Source organism: Labrus mixtus, chromosome 8, assembly GCF_963584025.1.
Source record: "Labrus mixtus chromosome 8, fLabMix1.1, whole genome shotgun sequence".
NCBI lineage: Eukaryota > Metazoa > Chordata > Actinopteri > Labriformes > Labridae > Labrus > Labrus mixtus.
In genome coordinates this window covers 17664931-17684488 of record NC_083619.1, presented here as the reverse complement: position 1 = coordinate 17684488, position 19558 = coordinate 17664931, and the positions used below count along the sequence as shown (strand labels likewise).

Below are 19558 nucleotides of genomic sequence, written 5' to 3'. Positions count from 1 at the left end.
CTCCGCAGTAAATGTGTATTTCATGCTTTGAATAGATTGCACCACACAACTGGAGTTGTAATTGTTTCTAGTTCAGCTGATTTTTTTTCAGAGTTTGTCCCACAGCGTTCATTCATTACGAGCGTACTGAAAGGAGGAGAACATTTAGACAGATGTTTCCGAGTACACCACACAGGCAGACACTTTTTCTTCTTTAATGTTGAAATTGAAAAGGACGTTTTGAATCAAATCAACATTTTTATGGATTACAGATGTGATGATGAAGTGCAAATCAAACGGTTAATGTTGTGGTATTTGACTTGGTGAGTTTGATCATTCTTTAAACCAACCAATGAAATGTAATCCCTCCATGCTGTTAACGATGAATGATAAGATCCTTCAAAACAAATGTGGACAGGCTTTCTAGTTTTGAAACAAAATGAACGACATCCATTATCATCAGATTTACAGATGCTGATAAAAAGGCGCCCTGATGATTGATAGATAAGATCTCATGATTACTTTTTGTTGATCAACAGCAGTATGCCTTGCATAATAAGAACAATAGCATGAAAAGCAAAGTTTTAAAGAGAATACAAAGTGACCCTATGAGACAAGCTGATACGAGGATAACATCTCTTTGAGGTAATGAATCTGAAAACTTAACAGCTTAAGTTTTTCAAAGAAAAATTTGGTCCTGAGTGATTGCTCAAAGTCCATTCAAGTCATGTTTACTTCACACAACAGATAAACACAGAACAACAGTTAGAGACGAAACAAACATTACAGCCTTCCTACACAATTAATTTCACCTGTGTTATTCCACTGCTTTATACAGTATATTTTCTCCCCTTTCTCTTTTGAAGTTGAACATGTCAAGTAAAGAAATATTCTGTTTTTAATGTATATTAATCATTATATTACACTGTACATTAGAAAAAAGATTGTGCTGTTGTGTACATAGGTTATTGATGTAGCACCATGAAATATATTCCTGTAGCGAGTAAACAATACTCAGGTTGACATGGTAAAGAAAGGGTTAACAGCTTGTGATGAAGGATGGCCCTAAACATTTTTTCAAATATCCACTCCTCAAAATTTCTGGACAGCCTGACTCTGACATTTTCCAAAGTTGTTCTCCCACACGTCTCTCAAAGTAGGAGATTTTCTCCGTCCCTGACTGAAGGAGAAAGCGTCTCGGGAAGCGAGAAGTGACGTCGAAAGGATGCTGAAGAAGTCAGTGCTACGTTTACAACATTTCCAGATTACAGACAAAGAAGTAGAGTTGATGCTTTGCTGTCAGTTTTTGCCTTTTATATTTACTGACACATATATGTAGGTCATTGGACGTGTTCAAAGTTCAATCATAAAAGAGACTTTAAGAACAAGCTGCAAACAGAAAAGGGTATAAAGCAGCTTCTTCATGTGATCTCATCTTGCAGCGGTTGCAGGATATATTCCTGAATAATTCCTGCTGCATACTTACAACAGCTCACCCACGCGGGAATTTTACAAAGGGGTTGACAGGAATCAGTCTTTTTTAAAGTCTGGGTCAAACATTCGGATGATTGTGTTCACACATGCAGCTCACCCAAAACATTTCTGTTTTTTTTTTTTAAGGAATTTTGTGTATGTGTGGAAAGTGCTTGAATCTTAAAGTAGACAAACTGACATGTTGTTTCTTATCCAAAAAAAAAAAGTCTACACTATGTAGGTCTTATTTTAATCTTGTGTTAATCTGTGAAGCTCATGATACTATAGTAAAGTAATTCTGTAAATACACTGTATGCCCATACTTTTGAAATCAAGATTCATTACGGGGGTTTCATGATTTTAAGATGCTGCAAAATATTTTGTGCAGCTTTGGGTTAAGTGCTCTGAGAAGTTATCTGAATTTGAACCCGGGCTTAAAAACGAGCATTGTAACACGTGACAAACACTTAAACACAGCCGCCTCTCTCTATGAAGTCTTGCACAATGATAAAGAGACTAGTATGACAAAAACAAAGCATATGACTCCTGTGTGATGACCATAAATAACATTAAAGGGATGTATTAGTGCAAATAATATACATGTAAAATAATACTTGGGAAAAAATATTCAGATTGTTTACTGTGGTCGGACTAGTTCGCAACCAAACACCCTTCAAATGAGACGTCTTCATTTAACTTGAAGCTCTACTGTCACATCAGCGAAAGTGAAGCACAGTGGGTAACAGAAAAAACAGACATATAGCTGGAGCATAAACATTTTGAATAGAGCGCGTTCCTTAAAACCATCACTCCTGCCAGAACAAAACCTACAAAACATGTCCAGAGATATATGTAAACAGAAAGTAAAGCTGTTTTCACATTTGTCCTCCTTTCTAGAGGATTCCGGACTGTACCTGGACTGTACCTGTCATCTGCATTTAGTATGCGCCACAAACATCACCACTACCGTCCGCTCGCTCGCTGCAAAGTTTCCTTAATATTGCTTTATTGCTTTCACACATCAGCTCGCCCTGACTTAATGTGCAATATTTACTCGGGGGGGCTGGCAGAAGTCCAAAGGGCCTGATTTACTAAGCTCCCAAGTAAAGAGTACTAAATTGCGTGTTCGTTCCAACAAATTGCACATTTGGTTGGTGGGCGTTTTGAGGGTGATCTACTAAGAAAATTTGCGTGAATGACAACAGAAGCAAACCTTGTGGAGGCGGTGGTATTTAAGTTAGGTTTTTGCGTGTTCTACTGGTTTACGTCACGGAGAGTTTGGACGGAAAGCAGCATGTCTGCAAGCGCAAAATAGGTATCAGTGGAAGCGGCAAATTATTTTTTTAATAAATCTGATCTGATCTGATTAAAATGACTCAAAATAAGCTCCAAAGTCAGTAAAGTAGCTGTCATGGTCTCTGTGTTGTTCTTTGATGTGCGGACGTGGACTCAACTGCGCATCCTTCTTTTTTTTTTCTTTTTTTTTTTCTTATTCTCGAGTCGTCCTGCTTGTAAACTGAGCACGCTTCATAATAACATAAAGCTATGCATGTGTTGTATTACGACATTATGCACCAGAGCTAACCCTGCTTAGGCCCCGGTTTGTACTGGAGCAGTGTGAGCGCAGGCCAGCAGGGTGAATGGGGAGGTGGGGGGGATTGGTGCTTAAGCACAGTACTGCTTTGCTAGTACTAGTGTGAGTGCGTCCTAAGTGAAAAATTTGACTGTTTGCGTTCACACGTGCAGCTCGCCCTGAACATTTCAATACGTTTTCAGTAGTTCTGTTTCAAGTGGGAAAGCACTATAAAGCCATTTTCACATGTGCACTGCTTAACATTTCTAGACAATTTCAGGCAGACTGCCCCTGAAATCCATCTGATCTGGGCGTCCACAGTTGCACCTCACAGTGGAAGAATATCCCTGAGGCAAGGTATTGTGTTAAAGGAACGAGGCAGACGAAGCCACAGAGTCAGCTATACGACAGTAATACTAATATTGGCCTAATATCAATGCTATGTGTAGCTGGACAGAATCACAATAACAACAAAAGAGTGGAGATGAACATACTGGTGAACAGAAAACATGATGCAGCAGTGTAATTAGGTGCATTGAGATCGCAACGGTCACTTGCATACAGTCTATGGTGTTCCTCCGATCGCAGGGAATAAACAAAATCACTCCCTTTAACTCACTCGCGGTTAATTCTCCTGATTATATCCTGGTGCATTCTCACATCAGCTCACCGACTTCATGTGGGAAAAACACTAGAGGTCTGGCAGGAGAAACTCCAGATGAAGTGTAAATTGTTGCTGTTTGTGTACTGTACACACATGAAGCTCACCCTGAAAACTTCAGGAGTTTTTCAGGAATATTGTGAAAGTGTGAGCAAGGCTTAAGAGAGAAAATCAAGGCCAAGCCACTTTTGCATGCCCTGGCACCATCTCTAAAGTAATGTGGAAGTTGTCTATCTCTGTAGTTCTTTTTGCACACATGCTGGCCAGCAGAGACTTCTTGTGGCACACACTTTGCGTCTTCTGCTTTTGTGTGTGGTGAATTGGGCTGTCATGATCCATACACGAGACTCCGTTGGCTGCCGGGTTTGTAACGCCACAAATTTTAGGGTAGTGTCTGAAGCATTCAAAAGCATCCTTGCACTTCTCACAGTTGCGGCCCTTCAGACTTGCTACGGGAGGTTGAGCAGAGGAGTTTGAGGAAGGGAATCTGTTGGTCTGGTTGTGGACTGTGCAAAGTCTGACCCTGATCACTGACTTGGAGCAGCACTTAGACGGCCCCTCAGAGCAGAGGCAGCCCGTCACACAGCTGTGGCAAAGAGTGCACAGGTCCGTGCACATGACCCTTCTGAAGTTTGGCCTCAGCATCAGGTAGATAATGGGGTTATAGATCGTGGAAGACTTTGCAAACATGGCTGGCAAGGCAAAAGCCACAGGAGGGATGTTCTCAATGTGTCCAAAGGCAGCCCACATGGACACCACAGCATATGGACTCCACGCCGCAAAGAAACCGATGCAGACTGCAACACTTAGCTAACAGGAAATAGAGAAAAAAAAAGTGAAAAAGCAATATTCTTTGATCATTCATATCATGATAAAAAATACATTATTATGTAAATCTGATTGGTTAAGTCTATATTTTTCTTATTGTACGCCTGTAGACCCCAACACCATGTTAGTGAATTTCTCAATACTCTACCCATCTTGACCGAGCTCCCTGGTTTCTATTGAAAATACAAATCCTAAAGAACAGATGACAAATTCAATTTTCAATGTCAAAGAAAGGCATTTCCTTTTCCTTAAATGTAAGAGCAGTGTAGTTGTTAGTACAGTTTAGAGCAAAGTAAGTAGAGTATTTTGAGATCGATACTAAAAATTTGAATGCAATAATACAGCTTAATATTGTTTTTGTTTTTATACTTTATGCGCAAAAAATTGAGTGCCATGACATATGGGGTTCAGTATAAACCAAGTCAGGTTTGCTGCTCAAAGATAATTGTTAGAAGGATCAATCCAGTGTTGATTTCTTTCTTTTGTTTTTGGGTGATAACAAGAAAAGGTATATCGCCAGGCTTATTCCTTAAAAGCACAAAAATGCATCTTTACAACCTGAAAACTTAATTGACCAACACTAACATCAGTCATATGGTGTATGAGGTAACACGAGGTTATGATGATGATGACGATGATGATGATGACCATTTATCAGCGAAGGTAAGCTCTTCTCATCCATCACTACAGCCAGAGCCATTTCCCGCTTAATGAGAAGCTGCATCACTAGAGGACCTATTGAGGTCAGTTTCAATGTCTACAGCAAATTGATGAGCGAGGAGCCCTCTGGAGGATTCTGGTCTCTAAGGAGGCGCTTTGATAATCTGGCTCTGAACCACAGCCCCCGTTCTCTGGCCATATCATCGTCAATTTGTTACTCCATCTTTAAAACTATGGTGTGGCAGCTTGGTTTTAATTGATATGCATTATAATCTTTTGAGGTTAGGTTATTTAATAGAGATGCCCTGAAGATGAAGACTAGATTGTAAATGTAAAAAGCAAAAAGTAAAGGACAGCTCACAAGCTTCTTTCTTCACTGTCATAACCAATGGTGCCTCAATTTATAAAACATGTCGTTTCAAAATAATTACTCAAAAGAAGCCAGATCCAAATGGTATCTTTTGCATGATGCAGGTTATAATTTGTGTTTTGTCGGCCTTTTCTCTTACCTTAACAATAATCGTCTGGATGCTGCTCATATGAGTCTTCCTCAATGCATGCTGCTCCATATTCTTACGGGATGATTGCACTGTGACCAGGATACCTGTGTAGGATGCTACAATAACACAGCATGGTAGGATGTAGCAGAAGATGAACAGCGCCACGGTGAATGAGCGTGCTGTGGAGTGCTGATTGGACAGGCGCCAGTCAATGCAACAGGCGGTGCCGTAGGGCTCTGGTCCATATTTCCCCCAGTGGACCAGCGGGGAGCAGGCAAACAGCAGGGCATAGAGCCAAGCACAGGCAATGAGCAAACAGCCGTGAACAGAGTTAAACCTGTTCCCTGTGAAGACAGATTAAATCTATTTTCAATTGTTCAAGTCATTTAAAGGTTCAATTCATACTCATTGGTTGCAAATTTTGTATTGAAAAGTAGTTCAATTATGGAATCTTTAGGTTTTGGTCTCATTATGTGATATGTACAGTAGCTGGAAAGGGCAAAAAGAGTAAGTAATTACAAAATTGCAAGTGAAATTCCGAAACAAATATGCACACAAGACACTGTCAAATGAAAAATGTGCTTAAAAGTCAAAATACATGTTGTAAAAGCAAACGCTCTGCAAATCCATTAACAATGATAAGTCTACAACAGAATAACAAAAAAGAAATAGAACTAGAAATAAAAGCCCTGCATACCCATTCATCATTAAGTGCTCCAGGCCTTTAAGCGGCACTAAGTGAAACTAGAACCACCTGCCATATTGAATTCCCTGGGGCCTTTGCAGCATGTCTGCTCCAGGAGAACACCATAGATTCCCCTCTTACACTTTTCCTGGAAGCACTCATGTCAACCCAGGGTCTGCCACATCAAAGTAGTTCATGGTGTTGTCTTATTGGATCTGAAGTAAAGGTCTGTATCACTGAGTGTTTATTGCTTTGCACACCAAAAGGCAGCTCTTCTGTTTTCAGCGAGCAATGAGCCCATTGGTCTAGTGAGGATAATGCTGTCGATATTTGGACAGTCTTTTGTCGAAGGCAATCACGGTGTTGTACTGATGCAAAGATACTGAAGTACTTGAATGAAGAATTTTGGAAAAAGAGCTTTGGTGGTTGTTGCTTTAACATCTGCTATGGGCTGGCTGTCTTTTTCAACCTGTCGCAATCTGCATAAATGAAACAAGCACAGGGGTCAAAGATTGTTTTGTCTTTACTTTGGTCAGAGCCAGAAGAAGGCATCCGAAGTGCAGGTGAATCCAGGCAAACAAACAGCTCTCTCCTGTGGTACAAAAATATTCCATCATAAATCTTGATACATTTAGGCTAGATAGACTTTTGTTTTCCTTAAAATGGAATTGAATTGGAAACAACTCAGTCAACACGATCTGTGTTTGTGCGAGTTGCATAACAGACAGAAGCACCAACCTCCTTGATAGCTAGGACAACCAAGTTGTATTTTTCATTCCACGAAGCACATGATGTAACTCAAGAAATCAACGAAAGTGTTGCAGCATTGGAGTGTTTAAAACTGCATTCAGTGTCCTGTCCTTGAAAATACATACAATAAGAACTCTTACTAAAAAGGCCCCCTATACGCTGTGTTTGTAACGACTGGCTTCAGATGGTGGAATGTGTTCTACGTAGTCACTGACATTTTTATGTGTAGGAGGATGCAATCATGGCTTCATGGGCAGCATGCAGCCTCTGTGCTGCTTCAATTATTCAGACTGCAGGAATGATGATCCTTGATTTGGTATCCTGCAGGAATACGGATTCAACTAACTCAGCCATGAACCACTTTGACACAATCACCCACTTATTTATATAAGCTAGACACAATGGTCTCCAGGTTTGTTTTCACTGTGGGCCAATGCTAGAAAGAGGAAGCAAAGCATTGAGTTTTGCTTTGCAGATGCAGAGACGTCCTTCATTGTAAGACAGATTGACAGTTGTATCTATTTAGCTGGAGTGCTTAAAGAACATAAGATTGATCGTTAGCTGGGTAGATTGATTTCAAGTTAGCTTAGTTTAGCGCAAGAGTAGTTGGCAACTGACGGTTAATTAGGTGAAGGATAAGTCCTTTGAAGGAAGAAGAGGGCATTGATGGACGGGTCATGTTACATCATCCTCGAATACACTTGAGACATCGTGGCTGACAGTAGGATTGAACTTCAAGTAGGCTACTTATGCAAAAGTGCTGGGGGTTTTGATAGCAAAATTAAACATTAAAATAAATACACTTAAAGAAAACTATCTTTTTGTAGTTCCATATTTTGAAGAAACTCTTCGATAATTGATTTATTTCTTTTTCTAAATCATGATTTTGTGATTTTTAAATGAGAGATCTGTTGAAAAACTTTTCAAAATGCGGAGTTCAAATGCAGAGCCCAGTTTGACTGCATTAACTAACATCACAAGTAATGCATATCGAGTGCAGCCCTCTGACTTGTCAGTCATCAAAGAAAGACTAATGTGCAGCGCTTTAGGGAGGGATTATCACTTCGTATCCTTCCACAGATAAATCAACAATCAGCCACTTAGGGATGTGAGAGTTAATCCTTTTGTCATTTCAATGGGCAGACAAAAAAAAGCTTCTTTGAAGACTTACCATAGAGCGGATAACATACTTTCACAAAGCACACCATGCTCAGTAGGGTTAGAGTGGTCAGACTGCAGATGCCAAACAACATGCCGCAAAAAGCGTATATGGAGCACATTGTTTTCCCATACAGCCACCTGCGTAGGAGGGCAAGGGGGTGTGAGAAAGTGAAAGAGGACAGTGCAAAGCAGAGACAGGGAGGAAAGATCAATATAGGAGAGGGTAAGGCGGGGGGGGAGGGGAGAACAATATCATGAGCGTGACACTCCGCCTCTATGAATTCACAAGCAAACATAGTACTAACAAACCATATTGTTAAATGGAACACAAAAGGGAGATTTAAAAGCAATATATATAATATTAGCTTACAAACAACAGAGTCTTCCATTCGCTGTTGGTAAAAATACTACCATTTTGTCTTTGTTTGCTTCTTTCGGTGCAGAGTGTAGTACCTGTGGTAGAAGCTTGAAGTTATCGCCATGGGGTATAAGGATATTGTCAGACCCAAGTCACTGACAGCGAGGTTGATGATGAAGTACTCCGCAGGCTTCAGGAGGTGCTTTTTCTTGTAGGAGACATACAGCAGCGTGCTGTTTCCAAACAGTGAACACACTCCTGCAGGAAATACAGACCAAAACCCCAGAGTGTTGAATGCACCAGAAGCAGAAGTTCATGATGATCTAGGGGAACCAGCGTGCGACTGAACATCTCTGTCAGTACGCTGATTTATTCATTTATTGTCACTGTCTTACTCCAGTCTGCTGTTTGTTTGTAAATCTGTGTCTGGATTGGGTAGACTGCAAAAAACTGAATTCTCCTTTGGGATAAATTTAGTTGTCTATACTTGTCAGAATCATTCTGTACTTTCCAGCATTCAATTCACTTAGTTGCTTACTGCAGAAAACAACAGGATTAGAAACTTCAAGTGTATTTAGCATTACATTTTTCCACTGCGTTTTTGGAAAGATGATAAAAATGAGGTTCCACACATTGACTTGAGAGATTTACAGGTATTGGTAAGTAGATCAAATTCAACTTTGCTCTTTAAACTAGAGTCAGGCTTCTGTTTTTTTTTTTTCCCCAGCCTCCAGGCGTTTTGCTAAGCTAAGCTAAACAAGTTAAAGCCTTTGCATTTACAGGAGATAAACAATCTTCATATCATACTATGCAAGACAGCAAAAAAAAAAAGAGCAAAATTGCTAGCAATTGTTTGATGTTTCACTGTTTTTCTTCATGAAGTGCTGTGTGAATAGGTCTGTGTTGTGTCACATTAAAATCACCCATTGAAACTGTATGTGTCTGGTTGCCTTTACATTGTGTGCTGCCTGCGACGACATTCAATTTACAGAACCAGCAGCGTTGGGGCCGAGATCAAAGACTCAGATCAAGTTAATCTGGGCATGAATCTTTTTCCGGTACATGGCAAAGCTTAAGATTTTACTAACGGATGCCCCTTGTTGTTGCATGAGCAGCTTCAACATTGTACCTTCACTGGGTCTGTACATCGCTGTGTGCATCGCTGATAGGCAGGCTTATGCAGATATGGAATTATACATAAACAGAAAATATTGGCCTATTTGAAAGCAATACATAAACGCGATCAGAAAAAAAGAAAATACAAAGTAAACTTGCTCCCAAGGCTTCCCAGTGTGCTGTCTTGCTTCATGCTGTTACTCATTTCAGCCTGAACAGGGAGAGTAGAAAACTCATTATCGACAGCATCGTTTTTTTAAAACTCTTTTACGTATCTATTAACGGAATATTAAAGACGTTTAACTCACCAAAAATGGAGTAGACCACTGCTACAGTTATATCCAAAGGTACAGGTATGCTGGAGTGAAATGCAAGGTCTTCTAATAACGCCATCTGAAAAATGAATCGATAATGTTTGACCTTTCAACCTGTGTATTCAAAGACTGTCCGCAATACATGGCAGTGCAAGTTGTTGGTCACAAAACAGCAGATCACTATATAACTCATTTTCACTCTGCTATCAGCAACCTGTGCACTGTTGGTCAAAAGGTTTAGTCAGAATGTTGCAGAAACCAATTACCTTGAGAAAAATACAGCTAAACCCATATGAGTAATTCTTCTCTTTCACTGTGACCCTTTAGTTACATATGGGAAAGAAAGATACCTGTGTGGAAGCGCTCTGAAAACTCTAATAAGCTTGAACCAAACACAGCCATGTTTCATTTGTTTGAATGTGTCTACCCAGTGTTGTAGTGGTGCCTAAAGCAGTGGGTATACTCTTAATTCCCCCCCCCCCCCCCCCCCCCCTCCCCCCAATGTTTTTTTTTACAAGTAGCCCGTCCAGTAGAGTATAAATGTCCTCTGTTATAAACAGTGACTACACTTGCATAGTAAGTCTGTAGCCAATTAGAGACAGAATAGGGAAAGCCATCTCTTCACCATCCTAGGAAAACACTGCAGCATACTACCGAATATTGTCAATCAAGAAGTATACTCTATGGAGACAGAAAAATAAGTGGGTATCCTCCGTATACCTGCGTATACCCTGCACGACACCACTGTTGCTACCCATTTGTTCTCATCCTCAGCACTCTCTTTATTCCCAGGTTGTTTGTTCTACTTCAGCAGCTTCAGACAGATAGTGACTGACAGGCAGATCAATGGATGACATGAGGGTCAGTTAACAAGTGGTTAAATTATAGGAAAACACCTCTGCACATCCTAGTGTGCTCTTTCCCTGCAGCATGACTGGATTTATGGAAACACCAGTTACACCGGCAAATTCTGCTCACTGTAACATGGCATGGATGAATCATAATATGAAGTCACCACTTGCATTTAAAAAAGTAAGACATACTAATATTTGTCTTATAGGAATCTGAGTTCATATTCTAGGCGTTTGAGTTCAATAACATGCTGCAAAAAGCATATGGAGGAGAACGTTTGAAAGGCCTGTTTTGCTGAACTTAGCTATTAACACACTTTTATGACTTGACTTAAACATGTCAACTGTTCATGGATGGCTAGAAAAAACGTAAAGCATCCCCATGTTCCAATTTCCCAAAGGGTTTGACTTTAGATTAATAATTCACACCCTTTAAGAAAAACGCTCGTATTGATCCGTCCAGAACCTTTTCTTCTTTAATCATGCTGTACCGTCACTGGATTTGAATTTAACATAATGACATCATATTTGTTTGTTGAATTTGGAACTCTTATCTTAAAACTCATAAAAACAAACTATTCTCTTATGTGAAGCAGAAGATGTGAATGTTATTTTCTCCCCTAATTCACTTTCTGTTGTCATAGTGAGAGAACGTCTTTTGTACTTCTGTCTCTTCTACTTTCTGACTCACCTGTTGCAGCTTTTCTTGTCTGTCTGCCCTCTTGTCCTGCATGGGGAAACTAACTCTGGAATATAGACATATCTTATATAGGATAGTTTTAAACCAGATGGTACGAATCTAAATCATGAAGTGTGAAAATATCTGCATGTAAAACACATAATAAACACATGTGAAACTTAATCAAGAAGTAGGATACAGGAAAAACTGAACAGCAGTACTCTTCTAAAATCTTGTCCACAGAGGTCAGGGTCACATTGTGGCCAGTAAAACCAAAGCACTTACTGCCTTACATTTTACAAATAGTCCACTGTGAACTTTTTCTGTCGGTAATAGCTGCCTCGGAAACTAGAATTAAAAGTAACTGTGTCTCCCTGCTTTTTATACTCACAGACTTATGACTTCATTTTCTTACATAACAAAAAACAGTAGCTAAGAGGCATAACTCAGAAGATTAAGAAGACCAGTGTGTTAGCTGTAAGCTCTAAGTCATTTTCTCCTGAACACCCTCCATATAGACTGACATGACAGAAAATTAAAATGAATGAATCACTTCAATTTGTTATTATTGTTGTTATTGTTTTATGTTTGTCTCTGTGCACATATTTATTTGACATTTATTAATATATTCTAACAATAAAATGTCAGATCTATGGTATGTATCCATATCAAAAACTACTATCATAAAATCCCCAAACAAATATTGAACATGCCACTGAGGATTAGAAAGCACAAGCCCTCCTACAGATCATCAGAGGCTAAATGTTAACCTGTATTCAAATGTCGTTAGAAGCTTCTAACTCTGTCTTTCAAAAAGAATGAAGAGCCAGTTGTTATGGACATGAATAAATGACAAATAAAGTTGGCTTACCTCTTATAAGTAAGTGCTGAATTACTTGAAACCGCGTCCTCGCGTGCAATTAAAACGTCATTAAAATCCCAGAATGACTTTTCAACCTTTTCACCGCTGACTGCAGTTTGACTCAGGATGTGAAGAAGTTTTCAGAGACGGTCCCTCCGCTGTGAGAGTCAGAGTCAGACTGGTTACAGTAGCCACTGTACAGCCTTGTGGACGGAGCAGCACGAGGCTCCACTATGGTAAGTCAATTGATGACGTCAACTTCATAATTCTAATTTTGAGTGTTGCATTGAACATAGCACTGGTGCAATCGTCATGTCTAAAAAGAAATGTAGTCATGCATGATAGGGCATCTGCGTTTTCTTGACTTTTGAATAAAGGAGGGAGGAGGGATATTTGAGTTAGTGCTCCTTAATGCGTCATATTGTTAGAAAACCCTATATGAGCACAAACACTCCCCTGAGCCCACTACATATACCACATACACCACCACAAAAGCTTGTGCATCTGATTTTCTTAGTTATGTATCATTTACATATGTCTTGTAGCCTATATTCAAATGAAACGCTATGGCTTACATTTTTTTGACTCCCTAAAGGCTCAATGTGTCTCATGATGATTGAAATATGAAGGCGATAAGAGAGGAGAGCATATCTTAGAAAGTCAAACTGTTGAAGACTCATCTTTTTCTGGCAGCCTAAAATTAGATGCCTTTTAACCTTGCTTGAACCATCATTTAATAAGGGTTGAACCAGATTGGAAATTTCCCACCAGCCCTTAATGGTATAAACAGTTAAGGAAAACAGTCTGAAACAAATCCACAGCGTTTGAAATGAAAGAAAAAGAAGAACAAAGAATAAATGATCGTTTTGAGCAAATGTCTACTGTAATCAAAAAATACTCTTCAGCGTATGACTGCAGCTAAAGACTTAGAAAAAACTCGCTGTTAATGGTCCTTTTGAAAATAGATGAAATATTTTCATATTCTGTTTACATACAGTTCCAATTAAAAGCAACCCCACTTGTGATAACACTACCGCCCTGTTTCTAGAGGGCTTTCAGAGGAGGAGAGAAGAAGACGTGCACACTGACCCTCTCCAGTTTGCATATTAGCAGCATGGGGTTGGTTGATGATGTAGTTCTGACACCGCTGCACATCTTTAATATGCATTCTGAAGGGGCCCAAGGCTTTCTTTCATAGTGGTCTTTGTTGATTTATCAAGCAAATGTAGCCATTTGTAACACCACCTCACCAAATAAGCTGCACATGGGTGTCCCTCCACTTAATAGTCCTTTTTATTTTTTCTAAGTTCAGCTAAACTCGAACCAGCTCCACTGAAGCCTAAGCTTTATTGAACCCATCAATATCTTCAACAAAACAGCCAGGATAACATCCATCTTTACGCTCTGAACATGTTCATAAGAATTTAACACCTCAATCTTCAGAATTTTTTTTCCTGAATGATCGAGGAGCATAAAACCCACATAACAAGATAGGTGTGAATGCCACACTACACACTACAGGGATCCTTTTATTGTACATTCTTTCTACAATCCAGCATGAAATATTTCATCTTTGGAAACCTTGAGCCCTGTAAACTTCCCCTCCTATAGTGTGAGTTACCCACTGAGTCAGTCAGGTCATTTTATTACGACTTGATGCTAATTATGCCACACACAACCGAATGAAATCTATAAAAGTGAGTCAAAGACACATACTGTAGGTGGCACTTGAAATTAATTTTGAGTTCTTCTCAGGAAATGCAAAAGGGAAACAATCTGGTTTGTCACACCTTGAAAGCAGCCATGAGTTATCTTCAAACGCATTACACACATTGGAAATATTGCCTTGCTTGTCTCTTGCGCTCCTTTATGGCATGAGAATACACACACGCGCGCACACACACACACACACACACACACACACACACACACACACACACAGGCTGGAACAGATTGGACCAATGTCTGAGATGAAAGCTGTATTCGAAGTAAAAGAGTGATGTCGAAGAATTAATTGGGATGGCTACAGAGGGTAGAAAGAAATGAATGTTCACATTAAGATAAAACACAGCATGAACATCAAAGTGGTCTGATGGGAATACATAATCAGAATCTTACACACTTTTGACTCTCAAAGAAAAGCCACAGCTGCCTGTAGATAGTCATTACTACAGCGGATGGTTCAGAATATTAATGGTAGTTATAGTTTTATATGTGAAACAGCACAGTTTTATCTGTAATGAAAATCCATGTACTACAGGAATTTAGTTATTATTATTTTTCATTTCTCTTAAAGCACGGAATGTAATTAATAAAATTTGCCCTTTCGCTGTTTACTTAATTGAAAGTACATTATGTTAGTGATAATTGTTGTACAAGTTGAAACTGTAAGCTCATGTTGCTGCAGTCACTAACTGTGGAAGGTCCATTTAGTAGTCAATGGAAATAGAGACAGTTTGATGAGACTTAAGACACAGTGGACAGTTGATTTGAGCACTGGAATGAAGGGGTAGTGCTAGCCTGGTACTTTCCAAAGGAATTAAAAAATCGTTTTATCAATAAAGCTCAATAATAACATGTGTTATCTTGTTTTTTTGTTTGTTTGTTTGTTTTATTAATATAAAGACTGGAATAGAAACCCAATAACTTGGTGTTTTTTTGCTTAGTGTGTAGTTTTAGTTTGCCAGAACCCTAACCCAAAACTCATTCTTTGACTAGCTTATAAATCTGCAACGCCTCTGCAGTTTGCCTTTTCAAAGTCAAATTTCTCATTTAAACAGCAAGCAGCATCTTCAGGTATTGAACATATAACCCAATAAAAAAGAAAAAATCTGCAGTTCCCAGAGTGTTCACTTGAGACTTGCTCCGAAAACCAAGTAATCCCCTTTATGTCATTGTTTCATTGTTTTTAGGATGCTAGGTAGAGCTCAATAAGTGTGTTTCAGCATCCAAGATATTAATGGCCTGCCTCATCTCCAACTCTTTGCCTGCTTCTCAATTAGCCGACATTAGATGGAGTCAGTATTTTCAATATGGCATATGCCATTGCAGGCCTTCAATGCACCTCTTTTTAAACCAATGAGTGACATCACTGAAAAGACGTCCCTGTTTTATACGCTCTATGGTGAACAGCTGCTCAGGGAGTAACAGAATAACCCAATCATGTCTTCTAACTAATGTTACATATCTTGTTATATTTTATATTCATCATTACACCCAGAGTAAGTCAACAATAGAGTTATCCCTGTGTCCCTGTTATCCCTGTTGGCCTCTTCATCCCCAGAGTCTGAGTTTAAACCGTAAGGTAAATGCATTTCCCATGTACATTATATACTGTATGCCTCTCACATTTTCTACCATGTGCTCAATATAAGAGCCAAGGGCAGATCTGCTTTAATAACTTTCTGAGTATGCAGGCTGTTACATACTTAAAGCCACTATAAGAAGGAATGGCTCCCTGTTGACGTGTTGAAAATGTAAAGAATAGGTGAACTTATGAAACACCCATTCACTACAAGTTCCAGTCCTTGATGTTTATATTGTAGTTTTTTTAATTTGCATTTCCTTGTGGTATTATATAACGGGAAATTAATGGTGCTTACTCCCAATGGGACCAGCCTGGTTTAATAAAGGTTGAATAATATATGTACTGTATATATACATTGTGTGTTGCAGTATCATATTTTGACAGTATCAGTATGTAACATTGTATTGTTTTTTAAAGGACACAGTAAGAATTGGGTTTCCAGCATTTTTATTAAATAGTTTAAGAGTTAGTAAGTCACACACATACACACACACACACGTCAATACATGTCCTAAATGATCCTTTGGACCTACTTTCACTTTTTTGCACCATTGAATTTTAGTCACAGTCAGCCCTGTGAGCTGAGACTTTCTAATTTAGATTTTAGGAATTTCATGCAATCTGAAGTCCCCTAAAAGAAGGAAAATACTGAAAGAAACTGAAAATACTGCTTTTTAGCTTAGAGGGTTTATGTGACATTATGCTGTAACCATGCCCACAAGAAACACTTCCTTTGAGGCGAGAAAATAAGAAAACCCAACAACCCATAGAGAATTGAGAAATAAAAGCACAAAGAGGTAATCAAATGACAACAGAGACGCAGGAACACATCTGAATTTTAGTGCAGTTGTCGCCCTGCAAGAAATGCGTCGCAGCCGTCATCGCTTTAGATTCCTCCATTGATTATCTGTCTGTGACTTTGTGGGACATTGCGGCCCCTTAGCAGGCAGGTAGAATTGAATTCACCCTGCACAGTCACTGTAGTCATCTTTTAGAACTGCTTCGATGATAGAATAGCTGTCAGCACTTCATGTTTGCAGTAGACCCATGAAGTCACGGCTCTGTAAACCATGTCATCTGGTTGGAAATTGCATGTGTACACAACATGAACGTGGAGAAAAGATTTTAAGCCACTGATCCTCTGAATCATAAAAAACAATAAAAGCCTGGTAAAGAAGTACACAACAAAGCCAACAGCTGAGAAAAGGCCAGCTGGCTGTGACTTTGGTGTGATTTAAAAGAGTGCACTGACTTGAACAAACTGTTGACTTCCTGAACAGTGGACGGTACTCGGGCGAAGGTGATGAAGCAGATGAAATAGAGTATTGCAGAGTTTTATAATGACTATAACTATGTTTTAAATAAAGACTTTAATGGCATGACACAATAGTACGTTGTGTCTCCCAACCCATTGCACTAAACACGCTATCCCCAATAACGTACGCTCTGTCAGTTCTGAACAGTTTCTTGATACAATGACTGCGGGAGAAATGTCGAGATTCCAACAGCTTGCGATCATGAGATCAATGAAAAGAGTGAGCTTATTATTAATGCAGTGGTGGACGGGTTGGAACCCCTCACTGTGCTGAAAGGCTCAAAGCAGGACTGATGAGCAACAACACAGCTGGTATTACTGCTCATGAATTCACTGTGTGCAAACACTGGGGAACCAGATAGCATTTAGAATTTTTATTTTTTTGACTAACTTAAAGTATGAAGACAAAAGAATATCGTATTGACCCCCCTTACAATCTGATATGCCACCCGAGGTAACACCCCAAAGTTTTAAACAATTGGAGATTGCCTTGTCAGAGGCAATCAGCCAATCGTAGTTGGCCTAACATAGTTATGTTAGATTCACCTATCGGAGATTTATTTCAGCAAAAGGCATTTTAAATGTCGCACATTTGCTTTTGTTTGTGCCCTAAGTTGTGACTCTGACTTCTTTTTTGAGTTAAACAATGAGTCTTAGAAGATAAATATGTTGTGTTACTTTTAATTTTTTTTAATTTTTTTTTTTTATGCTTTTATCAGAGGGACAATGGATGGAGTCGTAAATCAGGGAGAGAGAGAGTGGGGAATGAAAGGCGGTGAGGGAGCCACAGGTCAGATTCCAACACAGGCTCCTCTTAGGATTGTAGCCTCTGTTCACTGGGCACATGAATTAACCACTAAGCCGCCAGTGCCACGTTGTTCTACTTTTTAATAATAATAATGTAAAACATTCATGAGGATTTAATTATTCTATTTGAAGTTGAATTTCTTTGGTTTTCCATTGATTGTATTGGGTTTAGAAATGTCTTAAAACTATGAGGAACTTTCAGTTTGTGTCGATCTCGGCCACCGTTGTGGACAAGGTGGTCTTTGCTGGTATTATCCTGTGGATGCAGAAGTAGTGTTTTCTGACGAAGCGTCCCTAGCAGCTTTCTCTTAACAGCCACTCATACCCCTCATTGTAAATCTGTACAACGGAACATGTAAACAAAGGCTATTTCAGAAGTTGTTCATTTCCCTTTCTGACGTCGATCGATGGCAGTAATCAGCATTTTAAATTATGACAGAAGCAGTCGGTCCTCTGGCTGATGGTCTGATTTGCTTTTGTGGGTCATAAAAGGCATCAGTATTAATTTCAGTCTGTTACAAACCCACAGGAGCGTCAAGCAAATGTAGTCCAAAGTGTGTTTGCGCTGAAAAATTTACAACTTCCCATCACTGTGTTGTAAAGACGTCTGTGATGCAGCTCTCCTGCTGGGGGGCAACTTCAACATTCATGTTTATATCAAATAGTATATAACAAAGGCTGTCCATATTCTGAGGCTTTCATATACAAGGAAAAAAATCCCTTTAGATACGAACTGTACATATTATAGGAGAGGGTCCTATAGCAAAGCAGTGACTCACTTCCAATTAAACCCCCCCAGTTATATATCCAATTAATATGTTAAAGATAGCATGAGAAGAACCTGAAGGCATACGTCATATTCCCCCCTCTTGAAGCTTATACACTTACTAACCGTGATGATGGTTCACGGAGGTCGTCTGCTTGAATTGCCACAGTTTCTAAATTCAAACAATAAATAGATGACTCACTTCATGTGCAAACATGCTGGGGTTTCACAGTGGAGGCAAGATGAGATAAGGTAACAGATCAGACGGCGCACCTGAACCTGAGCTTTACTCAGAGAGGACAAACTCGCATACTTCAGCGATTAATGTACTGAGTACTTTACTTTGCACAACTAGGTATTCTTTATCATGCATCTTAAAATAAGTCTGTTACTTGTAATGTAACAATGTGTCCATATTGAATATAAAACAGTGTGTTAGTTCGTTTTCTAAACTGTCCTGTAAGGTATCCTGTTATTGTGAGAAAAAAAAATCTTTATATGTTTTTGTTAGTACATGATTTAGGACAAAATTCCAGCATATCTACATCGTACATGTTATCCTACATTGGTAAATTACAAAATAAATGATCATATACAATATACCTTTCCCTTTCCCACTCTACATTTTACTTTGTTTTAATTAAATGTTATCCTATTCTTGAGAGTTTTTATATTTAGATTTTTTAAATGTATTAATGTAGAATGTGGACAGGTACCTAAAAGCCTTTCTCTGTAACATGTTGTGCATGTGATCAATAAATGTGTACTTGAATTGAATAAAAAGGATTAAAAAATGAAAATATTCTGGTAAAATTGTAAGTTTAGTAAGAGGCAGATGAAACAGGAAGCAATTAAAACAACAGTGTCTGCTTAATCTAAACAAAAAGTTAAGCATCACCTCAGAATTTATAAA

The 19558-nt window shown here is 39.0% G+C and overlaps 1 protein-coding gene across 1 annotated transcript; it reads right to left on the bottom strand.

Moving 5' to 3' along the window:
- Positions 1 to 3344: 3344 nt before the first annotated feature.
- opn7a (opsin 7, group member a) lies at positions 3345 to 10137 on the bottom strand. Its single transcript, XM_061044797.1, has 5 exons — positions 10053 to 10137; positions 8724 to 8886; positions 8281 to 8408; positions 5684 to 6018; positions 3345 to 4496 (listed from the first exon to the last, which is right to left on the bottom strand). The coding sequence occupies exons 1-5, from the start codon at positions 10135 to 10137 to the stop codon at positions 3858 to 3860; spliced, it is 1350 nt and encodes a 449-aa protein (XP_060900780.1). The 3' UTR covers positions 3345 to 3857.
- Positions 10138 to 19558: the final 9421 nt, after the last annotated feature.

Excerpts from the sequence above, each read along its gene's own strand:
- opn7a (XM_061044797.1), bottom strand. The coding sequence starts at position 10,137 with ATGGCGTTATTAGAAGACCTTGCATTTCACTCCAGCATACCTGTACCT. Across the intron at positions 8,409-8,723 it reads ACTTCAAGCTTCTACCACAG|GTGGCTGTATGGGAAAACAA; the intron begins GTACTACACTCT and ends CCTCCTACGCAG. Across the intron at positions 6,019-8,280 it reads AGTATGTTATCCGCTCTATG|GGAACAGGTTTAACTCTGTT; the intron begins GTAAGTCTTCAA and ends CTGTCTTCACAG.